The 13,535-nt window shown below is 39.9% G+C and overlaps 1 protein-coding gene across 7 annotated transcripts in view; it reads left to right on the forward strand.

Annotated features, from left to right (window-relative positions):
• Positions 1-13,535, forward strand: part of SLC10A7 (solute carrier family 10 member 7) — a 323,368-nt gene that overhangs the window by 234,048 nt on the left and 75,785 nt on the right. For all 7 annotated transcript variants that reach the window (XR_011561088.1, XR_011561087.1, XM_070769034.1 and 4 more), the window contains one exon: positions 10,276-10,311. Coding sequence is in view for 4 of the 7 variants with exons in the window: in XM_070769031.1 (XP_070625132.1) it covers positions 10,276-10,311 (36 nt within the window). In the remaining 3 variants the exon portion in view is untranslated. The remainder of the gene's footprint in view (positions 1-10,275; positions 10,312-13,535) is intronic.

Below are 13,535 nucleotides of genomic sequence, written 5' to 3' on the forward strand. Positions count from 1 at the left end.
TTATTTTCTCCCATTCTGAAGGCTGTCTTTTCACCTTACTAATAGTTTCCTTTGATGTGCAGAAGCTTTTAAGGTTAATTAGGTCCCATTTGTTTATTTTTGCTTTTATTTCCAATATTCTGGGAGGTGGGTCATAGAGGATCCTGCTGTGATGTATGTCAGAGAGTGTTTTGCCTGTGTTCTCCTCTAGGAGTTTTATAGTTTCTGGTCTTACATTGAGATCTTTAATCCATTTTGAGTTTGTTTTTGTGTATGGTGTTAGAAAGTTTTCTAGTTTCATTCTTTTACAAGTGGTTGACCAGATTTCCCAGCACCACTTTTTAAAGAGATTGTCTTTAATCCATTATATATTCTTGCCTCCTTTGTCAAAGATAAGGTGTCCATATGTGCGTGGATTTATCTCTGGGCTTTCTATTTTGTTCCATTGATCTATATTTCTGTCTTTGTGCCAGTACCATACTGTCTTGATAACTGTGGCTTTGTAATAGAGCCTGAAGTCAGGTAGGTTGATTCCTCCAGTTCCATTCTTCTTTATCAAGATCGCTTTGGCTATTCGAGGTTTTTTGTATTTCCATACAAATTGTGAAATTATTTGTTCTAGCTCTGTGAAGAATACTGTTGGTAGCTTGATAGGGATTGCATTGAATCTATAAATTGCTTTGGGTAGTATACTCATTTTCACTATATTGATTCTTCCAATCCATGAACATGGTATATTTCTCCATCTATTAGTGTCCTCTTTGATTTCTTTCACCAGTGTTTTATAGTTTTCTATATATAGGTCTTTAGTTTCTTTAGGTAGATATATTCCTAAGTATTTTATTCTTTCCATTGCAATGGTGAATGGAATTGTTTCCTTAATTTCTCTTTCTGTTTTCTCATTATTAGTGTATAGGAATGCAAGGGATTTCTGTGTGTTGATTTTATATCCTGCAACTTTACTATAGTCATTGATTAGCTCTAGTAGTTTTCTGGTGGAGTCTTTAGGGTTTTCTATGTAGAGGATCATGTCATCTGCAAATAGTGAGAGTTTTACTTCTTCTTTTCCAATTTGGATTCCTTTTATTTCTTTTTCTGCTCTGATTGCTGTGGCCAAAACTTCCAAAACTGTGTTGAATAGTAATGGTGAAAGTGGGCACCCTTGTCTTGTTCCTGACTTTAGAGGAAATGCTTTCAATTTTTCACCATTGAGAATAATGTTTGCTGTGGGTTTGCATATATAGCTTTTATTATGTTGAGCTATGTTCCTTCTATTCCTGCTTTCTGGAGAGTTTTTATCATAAATGGGTGTTGAATTTTGTCAAAGGCTTTCTCTGCATCTATTGAGATAATCATATGGTTTTTATTTTTCAATTTGTTAATGTGGTGTATTACATTGATTGATTTGCGAATATTGAAGAATCCTTGCATCCCTGGGATAAAGCCCACTTGGTCATGGTGTATGATCTTTTTAATGTGTTGTTGGATTCTGATTGCTAGAATTTTGTTAAGGATTTTTGCATCTATGTTCATCAGTGATATTGGCCTGTAGTTTTCTTTTTTTTGTGGGATCTTTGTCAGGTTTTGCTATTAGGGTGATGGTGGCCTCATAGAATGAGTTTGGAAGTTTACCTTCCTCTGCAATTTTCTGGAAGAGTTTGAGCAGGATAGGTGTTAGCTCTTCTCTAAATTTTTGGTAGAATTCAGCTGTGAAGCCGTCTGGACCTGGGCTTTTGTTTGCTGGAAGATTTTTGATTACAGTTTCAATTTCCGTGCTTGTGATGGGTCTGTTAAGGTTTTCTATTTCTTCCTGGTCAAGTTTTGGAAACTTGTACTTTTCTAAGAATTTGTCCATTTCTTCCTCGTTGTCCATTTTATTGCAATATAATTGTTGATAGTAGTCTCTTATGATCCTTTGTATTTCTGTGTTGTCTGTTGTGATCTCTCCATTTTCGTTTCTAATTTTATTGATTTGATTTTTCTCCCTTTGTTTCTTGATGAGTCTGGCTAATGGTTTGTCAATTTTATTTATCCTTTCAAAGAACCAGCTTTTGGTTTTGTTGATTTTTGCTATGGTCTCTTTTGTTTCTTTTGCATTTATTTCTGCACTAATTTTTAAGATTTCTTTCCTTCTACTAACCCTGGGGTTCTTCATTTCTTCCTTTTCTAGTTGCTTTCGGTGTAGAGTTAGGTTATTTATTTGACTTTTTTCTTGTTTCTTGAGGTGTGCCTGTATTGCTATGAACTTTCCCCTTAGGACTGCTTTTACAATGTCCCACAGGTTTTGGGTTGTTGTGTTTTCATTTTCATTCATTTCTATGCAAATTTTGATTTCTTTTTTGATTTCTTCTGTGATTTGTTGGTTATTCAGCAGCGTGTTGTTCAGCCTCCATATGTTGGAATTTTTAATAGTTTTTCTCCTGTAATTGAGATCTAATCTTACTGCATTGTGGTCAGAAGAGATGCTTGGAATGATTTCTATTGTTTTGAGTTTACCAAGGCTAGCTTTATGGCCCAGGATGTGATCTATCCTGGAGAAGGTTCCATGTGTGCTTGAGAAAAAGGTGAAATTCATTGTTTTGGGATGAAATGTCCTATAGATATCAATTAGGTCTAACTGGTCTATTGTATCATTTAAAGTTTGTGTTTCCTTGTTAATTTTCTGTTTAGTTGATCTATCCATAGGTGTGAGTGGGGTATTCAAGTCTCCCACTATTATTGTGTTATTGTTAATTTCTCCTTTCACACTTGTTAGCATTTGTCTTACATACTGCAGTGCTCCTGTGTTGGGTGCATATATATTTATAATTGTTATATCTTCTTCTTGGATTGATCCTTTGATCATTATGTAGTGACCTTCTTTGTCTCTTTTCACAGCCTTTGTTTTAAAGTCTATTTTATCTGATATGAGTATTGCTACTCCTGCTTTCTTTTGGTCCCTATTTGCATGGAAAATCTTTTTCCAGCCCTTCACTTTCAGTCTGTATGTGTCCCCTGTTTTGAGGTGGGTCTCCTGTAGACAACATATGTAGGGGTCTTGTTTTTGTATCCATTCAGCCAGTCTTTGTCTTTTGGTTGGGGCATTCAACCCATTTACGTTTAAGGTAATTACTGATAAGTATGATCCCATTGCCATTTACTTTATTGTTTTGGGTTCGAGTTTATACACTGTTTTTGTGTTTCCTGTCTAGAGAATATCCTTTAGTATTTGTTGGGGAGCTGGTTTGGTGGTGCAGAATTCTCTCAGCTTTTGCTTGTCTGAAAAGCTTTTGATTTCTCCTTCATACTTGAATGAAATCCTTGCTGGGTACAATAATCTGGGCTGTAGGTTATTTTCTTTCATCATTTTAAGTATGTCTTGCCATTCCCTCCTGGCTTGAAGAGTTTCTATTGAAAGATCAGCTGTTATCCTTATGGGAATTCCCTTGTGTGTTATTTGTTGTTTTTCCCTTGCTGCTTTTAATATTTGTTCTTTGTGTTTGATCTTTGTTAATTTGATTAATATGTGTCTTGGGGTGTTTTGCCTTGGGTTTATCCTGTTTGGGACTCTCTGGGTTTCTTGGACTTGGGTGATTATTTCCTTCCCCATTTTAGGGAAGTTTTCAACTATTATCTCCTCAAGTATTTTCTCATGGTCTTTCTTTTTGTCTTCTTCTTCTGGAACCCCTATGATTCGAATGTTGTAGCGTTTAATATTGTCCTGGAGGTCTCTGAGATTGTCCTCATTTCTTTTAATTCGTTTTTCTTTTATCCTCTCTGATTCATTTATTTCTACCATTCTATCTTCTAATTCACTAATCCTATCTTCTGCCTCTGTTATTCTACTATTTGTTGCCTCCAGAGTGTTTTTAATTTCATTTATTGCATTATTCATTATATATTGACTCTTTTTTATTTCTTCTAGGTCCTTATTAAACCTTTCTTGCATCTTCTCAATCCTTGTCTCCAGGCAATCTTGTTTTTTAAAAAGTGCATTAATATAAAGGTTCAGAGTAAAGGAGTTGTTAGAGGACAATTTTCAAAAGTTGAAACCACAGCTTTCTTAGAGATGTGTAATGGATACGTGCCAAACATTTATTTATCTGAATAATGAGGGAGCCAGCAGGCTGGTAAAGTTGGCTTTGAGGAAGTGATAGACATAGGGGCTATGTAGTCCATGAGAAAAGCAGACTGAAATAAGTTTGCTGAGTTACAGACAAAACCAGCTAATTCCTATGCTGTGTGCTGTGCTAAGTCACTTCAGTCGTGTCCAGCTGTTTGCGGCCCTGTGGACTGTAGCCCACCAGGCTCCTCTGTCCATGGGATTCTCCAGGCATGAACACTGGAGTGGGTTGCCATGATCTCCTCCAGGGAATCTTCCTGACCCAGGGATCGAACCCAAGTCTCTTACATTTCCTGCATTGGCAGGAAGATTCTTTACCACTAGCGCCACCTAGGAAGCCCAGCTAATTCCTATTACAGAGTAATAGTGATTACCTGTTGTAGTTGTTTTTCTACAAGATAGAAATTATTTCGATCTCTAGTAGACAAACCTTTGTAAGTTAACGTGTAATCTTACAGTCTGGGCCCTAATCAATAGTAGGTAGAAGTAAATCAAAAGTGGCTTCCCTGGTGGTTCAGACAGTAAAGAATCCACTTGCAATACGGGAGACCTGGGTTCGATCCCTGGGTTGAGAAGATCCCTTGGAAAAGGGAAGGGCAACCCACTCCCAGTATTCTGGCCTGGAGAATTCCATGGACAGAGGAGCCTGGCAGGCTACAGCCCATGGGGTTGCAAAGACTCATACATGACTGAGCGACTTTCACTTACTTACTTACAAAAATCGGTCAAAGGTATATCCTTCTAGGTAATTAAGTAATCCTTGGATTGATCTGTTAGACAGTGCTCCAGGGTGACAGTGAAAGGACGCCCGGTCCTCTTTTCACCTTGTCTCCAAGTTGTGGTCAATTTTTAGGAAGCGAGTGCTGTGGACTCTTAAGTTCACCTGGATGAGATGATGTCTAAAAGAGGACTCTCCCCACCCCTCCCCACCAGGAGGAATGGCCAGGAGGACCTGGGGACTTTTAGCCTGGACAAGACCTAGTATGAAGACCCAAATGCTCAGTGCAGCATTCTTAACATACAGCCCCGAGGAAATAGTTTAAGAGTGCAGAGATTTTATGTACAGCATTCAAAAGCAGCAGCCACAAGGCCGTCACAAGAAAGAAGGGGGTCGACGTGCCCTAAGTTCCTCCAAGGGGATGACAGCGCAGCAGTGCAGGTGGTTTGGGCTCAGACTAAGACTTCCTCATCATGAAAGCGTCAGCTGGGGCCTGTGTGCCTTGAGAGCAGGAATAGCTGTCTGTCTGCACATTCTCGGGCAAGAGCTTGGCTATCACAGCGTTATATCAGAAGCAAGTAAGCAGCAGAGGAGGGTCACGTTTCAGATGAGGACTGGACCAGTCTCATCTAAGATCCCTTACAAAACCTTGAATCTGTGTTTTTGTGAAAATTGAGTTATTGCCCTTTTATTAAAAAATAAAAAGCACCTCTTCCAAGGCTTAACATTTCATATCCTGGAGACAGAAGCCTTATGTTAGTTTTAGCAGCTGTGTGATCATGATAGTTGTTGCCACAAAGCCTTTTGATAATTTTTCATACTTTTAAAAAATGAGAATTTACTTCAGTTTTGCCTTTTGTGCAAGTCTTACTCCTGAGAGAAGTGTAGTCACAGTGGTGTTGTTTTTGTTGTTATTTGCAGAGGTAGGGGGGTTGGCTTGTATTTTAATGTGGCTCAATCTCAGTGTCTCAGGTTTGACAGTGTTTTGGTTTTTTGTTTTTTCTCTCCTTTCCACTGAAGTCATTGAAATATATTCACCCTTTCATTCACATCAGAGGTGTAAATGGATTTTCTAAAGGTTTTTCAGAGACAAAGTCAGTCGCTTTGTGACTTGACTTCTTCAGGTGTTGCAAAAAGAAAGCTTAGCACACCACTAAGCACACCATCTCAATTGCAAGGATGCTAAAACTATGTTTGACCTTGACTCTGCAAAGAGATGGGCACAATCTTTTGCTAGAAGTGGCCCATTCACCACCTCTTTGCTTTATCCATCTGTATAGGATTTACTTGGGAAAGAGAAAAGAGAAGGAATCAGATATATTCGAGAGAAAAGAGCATGTTTATTTGATTTTCCAGCTTCTAATGATGGTTACATTCACAGTTTAAACTTTTTAGTTTACCCTTTTCACCATTGATATTTGCAAAATCCAAACTTAAAAATATATATATCAGCCATGTCACACAAAGGCTTATATCTCGATTTGTTTCATGTCATTAAAAAGACATACTGAGTTTGAAGCTCCTTTCAAATTTATTCTTAAAATATAAACCCAGGGAAATAGTGTAAGACTGCAAAGGTTTTATTTATAGCATTCAGGATCACAGGCTTTGGAGTCAGGCCAATTTGGAGTCAGAGATTCAGTGCCTGACATTGCCTTTTCCTATTTCACTCAGTGTCTCTGAGGCTCAGTTTTCTTCCCTAGCTGTTGTTCAGTCACTAAGTTATGTCTGACTCTTTGCGACCCCATGGACTGTAGCCTCCCAGGCTCCTCTGTCTGTGGGATTTCCCAGGCAAGAATACTAGAGTGGGTTGCCATTTCCTTCTCCAGGAGATGTTCCAGATCCAGAGATCAAACCTGCATCTCCTGCATTAGCGAGCGATTCTTTACCACTGAACCACCAGAGAAGCTTAGTACCTGCTTCATAGGATTGTTGTGAGGGTTCCATAAGATAACATACATAAACTTCTTAGTGCTTCATCTGGTACAACTATTCCATAAATATCAGCGATTTTGTTTTATACTAATTGGAACGGTGGGACTTCCCTGGTGATCCAGTGGTTAAAGTCTCTGTGCTTCCACTTCGGAGGGTGCGGCTTTGATCCCTGCTTGGGGAGTGTAAGATCCCACATGCTAGCACAGCGAGGCTAAAAAAAAAAAGAAAAGAATTAGAACAACTTCACCAAAATGTAAAATTACTGTTGTTGTCAGAATTAATGGCACCATGGCTGACTCATTGCCTAATACAACTGAAAAACAAATTTCAGCATGGTGTAACAGCTAATGAACGTGAACAGCCATTCTTGAGAAAATAATGAGGAATTCTGAATGCAGAATTATAAGATTCATTCTATTCGCTAGAAAAATTTTTTCACATCTTAGGAACATATATCTGAAGTCCTTGTAAGAGCTATTGTGTATTAGTGACCATATACTTGAAATATTCAAGCAGGAAAATCTGCAGATAATAGTGCTCTGCCTTCCAGAATGAGGCCATTTCTAAGACTTGGTAATCAATGGAGGCCAAGATCATACCTCAACTAATTACTACATATATGTCGCAGCAGAAACCTGTAGGAAACTGTATTGTTTGTTAATCTGCAACTCAGAGAACAGTGCTATAGTAGAGTCAGTTCAGGGTTTGGAGCTGGACAACAGGCTCTAGTCCAGTCTTTGCCATTTAATTTGCTGTGTGGCTTGGGGTCAGTTGCTTGGCTATTCTGAATCTCAGTTTCTTCATCCCTTGTCGTTGTTGTTGTTCAGTTGCTAAGTTGTGTCCAACTCTTTGCGACCCCATGGACTGCAGCACGCCAGGCTTCCCTGCCCATCACCAACTCCCAGAGCTCGCTCAAACTCATGTCCATTGAGTCGGTGATGCCATCCAACCATCTCTTCCTCTGTCATCCCCTTCTCTTCCTGCCTTCAATCTTTCCCAGCATCAGGGTCTTTTCCAATGAGTCAGTTCTTTGCAGCAGGTGGCCAGAGTATTGGAGCTTCAGCTTCAGCATCAGTCCTTCCAGTGAATATTCAGAGGTGATTTCCTGTAGGATTGACTGGTTTGATCTCCTTGCAGTCCAAGGGACACTGAAGGGTCTTCTCCTCATCCATAAAGTGGGGCTGTTATGAACCCAACCCCATCAATAGAGGAAGGTCAAATTTTAAAATATGCATAAAAGTACTGAAGCAAAATACCATTAATAGTACTGATAGTATTACAAATACTATTACTAGTCCATTATTGCAAAGAAAATGAAAGGGCACCAGGAAGAACCTCGGTGCCCCCGTGTTAGACAACACCAGTGTAACTTCTACTCCTCTAACACAAGACAGATGTCTCCAGGGTGGTGACAAGGCTCAGCCTTCTTCTTGGGCGTTTTTATCCTATCATAGATATCATACTGTTTCTCAAAAACATCATTAGTACTATTGAAATTCCATAATTAACATTAACATGTTTCTATTTTCTTTTACCTAAATTTAGGTGAACTGATAGATAACAAGGGTAAAACTGGCTCAGTTAATAAGTAAAGTCAAATCCATTCTCCATATACCAAATTATTTACTACCTCATTATACCACCTCCCTCCCTTAAGTTCTTTAATAGTTTGCCAGTGTTAAAAGGATCAACTTGAAGCTCCCTCTCCTGGCCCCCAAGACCTTTGATGATCTGGTCTCTGAATTCCTCCACTTGATACTTTTCTTCCCTCCCTGCTCAAGTTTTTAGAGTTTTGCAAGGGTCCTTCACTCTTCCTGGAATACCCTAACCCCCTTTCTGCCGAATCAGTTTTCGTTAATTCTTCTAATTAATTGGAACCATGCCTGGCATGTATAAGTGGACGTTCAATAAACATTTAAACAAATTGACTTGAAATCAGATGGCTCCCACATAGACTAAAATAACCAGATATTTCCATTTCCACATGGCCTTGCAAAGTTCAGAATTATTCCTAGAGCCTGAATAGATTCCATGTCATTGAAGGACAGTAGCTCTTAAAAATTGTTTTGGCATTGTGTACATACTGCTGCTGCTGCTGCTGCTGCTAAGTCGCTTCAGTCGTGTCCGACTCTGTGCGACCCTATAGACGGCAGCCCACCAGGCTCCCCCATCCCTGGGATTCTCCAGGCAAGAACACTGGAGTGGGTTACCATTTCCTTCTCCAGTATTTTGTACATGACACTCTTCTAAATGGTGCTGATGAGAACTTGCTTCCTAGACACCGATGGAGCTGAGAAGTCACAATACATGTTTTAATAAATAGATTTTAAAATATAGCACTTAAAATGCAGTATTCCCTATCGCCAATTGCAAGAGTTTGCACAATAAAGAAGCATTTATTCTATTATTTAACAATAAAGCAAGTCGGTGTGTGGATATTCACATGTGTATATGCCTAAGAAAGTTATGATAGCAATGTTCATATAAGGTAAGCCGTTCCTTTGGGCCACAGTCAAAAGAGTTTAGTTACTGTAATGACAAAAGGGCTTCCATATAGTAATACCAAAAGGCCTTTTTCCCAAAAGTAATGAAGAGGTCCCCAAACTGGATCCTGGTCACAGTATCGTCCCTGTCTCTGTCTCTCTCTCACACACTCACACACACAGACTCACAAACTGTTTGGAATTTTAAAGGTCCAAGTAGACTTCATTAATAAAAGGATGAAATGCTTTTTCTTCTATAAATCATAATAAAATGTTGAGAGATAAAGGAACAACTAAGGTTGCAAATCATCGGTTGCTGCTCGAAAACCGAGACCTGTCATGTTAACTCCCAACTCAAACACCTAGTTTTAAAGATTTACCTTTAAGAAACCTAAAAGCTTGTATCCTGCCTCATCAACAACAGCCTCAAACTGTTCCCTGTCATCGAAGAAAACAAATCTTTTGCTCCTTCCTGCCTCGGGGAGACAGAGGGACCGAGGTGGTCCTCGGTGGCTGAATTAGATGAAAGACTTGCCTTCCACCATGGAGACATGGAGTCTAATCAAGTGAAATGAGTTTTGAGATCTCAGCTCGTTTCCTCGGGGAGATCAGTTCACATTACAAAATCACGACATCTCGTTCATCACAGCTGACGTGGTCTTTGCTCAGGAGAGGACCCCAACTGGGACTAAACCACCTGTCTCCTCTTGAAAGGGGGCACTTTATCCAAGTTAGAGTTGAAAGCCTTGGAGTGAGAAAGCTTGCCAGCTTTCACCCAAGTGATGCATATGCAACATGGAAGGGAACTTAGGCTTGAAAAAGGGAAGACAAGTTGAAGGAAGATTGGTAGTTGTATTTTAAATGATATGAGATATGAGATGCTAAGGCCTTGTGGTCAGGAGAGCCAAGAGTGGGGCTCCCTCTTCTTTATCTCCTAGATTTTATTAAACAGAAATGAGAAGGATAAGCATTTCTGTGCATCAAGGTTTAAAATGGCAAAGAAAATATCCTGCTCTCCAGGCTGATAGATGATCATCATTCTCTTTTATTTCTTTCAGGGCATCGTGGTCACACCCCTGCTACTGCTGCTTTTTGTGAGTATTTTGATATTGTTTTTAATATCTTTCATTAAAAGCCATCTACAATCCTTTAAGAAAGATATTTAGGGAAAAAAACTGAAATTGAAATCTTTTTACACCACTTGGCATCGTATTTTGAACTGCTGTTCTGGGTGAGCTGTACAAAGTCAGAATCTCTGTAGTCTCATGACCACGGACAGCAGCAGGACCCATTTATAAGGCCTCTGACTCCTGGCTAAATCATTAATTATTACAAATTAGCACCCTGTGACATAGGTCAAAAATGTGCTGCACTTTATTTTCACATTAGTAAGACTAAAGTGATTACTAATGATCTAGGTTGATAGAAAGAGCCTTGGTCCAGGGAAGAGTCAAAGCTTAATTATAGTTCCGAGTGCTGGTATGAATAGGAAAAGGCTTCCTCACTCTGGGGAACACTGCCTCGATTTTTTCATCTGTAGAATGGGAAACAGTAACACCTACCCCAGTCTGCTCGCAGGGATGTGCTTTAGGAAAAGAAAAACTAATATAAGCTACTGGTACACCAGTAGCAAAACTTGTTCTGAAAATAAGAAATGCTAATTACCTAGCTTATTTCTTTTTTGGCACTAAGCATATGAGAAATTAGATGAGAGATTATAATGAAATTAATGTTATCTCATGCTGAGAAAAGCATATGTAATCATGAATGATACCTAAAATATTTTATGAACTGTGCATTTTTCATACACAACATCTCCCAAATATAAATCACTCCACTCATCACTGAAGTAGAGTGGGGATGCGTTTCTAGAAGTGAAATGTAGCTGTTTGACTAGCACTATTTGTCAGTGAATTAAAACTGTGGGGAAAATTTATTTAATTATAGTGTAATTACCCAAGTTGGAATTCAATTAAAGTAATAGAGTGAGGGACTTCATTTCTTACAAGCTGTGTGGGAAGTGGAGAGGAAAAGATGCCTTACTAAACAGTTGGATTTTGCATCTTTCATGAAAGACATTACCTGCTAGTAATAATCCTCAGCTTTACCATGCCATTTGAAATGCTACCTCTATCCTTAGAAGGTAAGGAGTGTCAATAATCAGATCACTTCCCACAGCATAACAGACCTCATTTATTTAGAATCACCAGTTCAGAATCTGCCATGAGTTACACTGAAACTGAAGTGAATGTTATTTGCATTCATTGGGAAGAAAAGACTTGGTATGTATCTACCTGCTCACTAAATGTGAGAGCTAGGATCATCCCTCAGTGTTTTTTCCAGGACCTGGGACAATAATTTACCAGGAACAGCCCTCAGTGGCCACAGGATGCAGGCCAGCCTGGGGTCCCCAGTGGCAGTGAGCCAGAGAAGTAGTGTAGAGCTGGGCATATACAGAATGTCCAGTGGTATGTAGCCTAGGTTTTCTCAGTAGTATGGGTATGTAGCCTAGGTTTTCTCCATTGCTGAAGAGTAGCATCTCTTACTCCACAACCCTTTGAGAACGATCACAGTCACAGCTGTGGGGCTGAGACCTAGGTAGCACTTTTGAGTATCTCAGAGCCTGGAGTCTTTTTAGACACTGTTTCAACTTGTGACCAAAGAACCAAGCGAGTACCGTTCTCCCTTTTCTACTTATTGCCATGCTAGAGCAAGACCTGCCCAGCTGGTTAGTATTAATGGTGTCACGCTATTGCAAGTTTGCCCCACTCTTAGACCCATAGACTTGTGAGCTTTAGTTGGTTCAACATTTTTAAATCATCGAGCTACAAGAATAGTGAAAGAGACCCCAAGACCCTCAACTCAAAAGTCTAATGCCTCCCTTTTGAGCTAACTGGGCTGTTCCACTGGGTTCAATGGCACCATCATACGGCCTCAATGGCTACTTCTACATTATATCACTTAAAATCGCATACACAGTATATAACACTTTTTATCTGTTTAGGTTGGTGTGCATTTTTACAAACAATGGGAATTGCTTGAACACTTGAGTGACCAGGCTTCACTTACTGCATAGGACAAAAATCTGAGTGACTTACATTTCATTAAAAATGTAGTGTTTTTTATCAACAGTTCTGCTGTGGTTAACCCAAATGATATGTTGTGTTTCCCTGAAAGATAGGTTGAAGTTCTAATCCTTGTGTGTGTGTATGTATGTGTGTGTGTGTGTGTGTGTGTTAAGTTGCTAAGTTGTGTCTGACTCTTTGGGTCCCTATGGACTGTAGCTCACCAGGCTCCTCTGTCCATGGGATTTCCCAGGAAAGAATACTGGAGTGAGTTGCCATGCCTACCTCCAGGGGCCCTTCCTGACCCAGGGATCAAACCAGCATCCTTATGTCTCTTGCATTGACAGGTGGTTTCTTTACCACCAGCACCGCCTGGGAAACCCCTCTAATCTCTGGTGCATCAGAATGTGACCTCATTTGAAATAGGGGTGTTGCAGTTGTAATTAGTTAAGATGATGTCAAACTGGCATAGGGTGGGTCCTTAATCCAACATGACCAGTGAACCAGTGAAGTTGCTCAGTCGTGTCTGACTGTTTGTGATCCCATGGACTGTAGCCTACCAGTCTCCTCCATCTGTGGAATTTTCCAGGCAAGAGTACTGGAGTGGGTTGCCATTTCCTTTTCCAGGGGATCTTCCTGACCCAGGGATTGAACCCAGGTCTGCCACATTGCAGGCAGACGCTTTACCATCTGAGCCACCAGGGAAGCCAACATGACTGGTGTCCTTAAAGGAGACGAGTCAGAGACCCACAGGGGGAATGTCGTGTCATGATGGAGGCAGAGAGTAGAGTGATGCATCTGCAAGCCAAGGAGCACCAGGGGTTGCCAGCAAACATCAGAAGCTAGAAGGGACAAGGAAAAATTCTCTAGGGATTTAAGAGGGATCACAGTCTTGCTTGATTTCAGACCTACAGTTTCCACAACTGTGAAGCAATACATTTCTGTTTTTTTAAGTCCCCCAGTTTGTGGTATTTTGTTAACAAAAGTCAAAGTACAGCCCGTGAAAATTGAATTGTCTTTTTGTTATAATATCTTAAAAATGGGAATTTCCAGATAGTCAGGCACAGTAGCTAGTAAAAGCCATTTTCGCTGATTGAATCTCAGTTGTCTGTATTCTCAACATCTTCTCAGAGTGTTCCTGTTACTACCTTGCTCCAATTGAATGCTGTCTTCTGATTCATGTTTCTGCTGCTGGCACATTTCATATTACTGAGCCTTAAAGGGGACAAGGTGTCTTTCTTGCACCTCATTAC

This window comes from Bos indicus, chromosome 17 (assembly GCF_029378745.1).
Source record: "Bos indicus isolate NIAB-ARS_2022 breed Sahiwal x Tharparkar chromosome 17, NIAB-ARS_B.indTharparkar_mat_pri_1.0, whole genome shotgun sequence".
In the NCBI taxonomy this organism is placed as follows: domain Eukaryota; kingdom Metazoa; phylum Chordata; class Mammalia; order Artiodactyla; family Bovidae; genus Bos; species Bos indicus.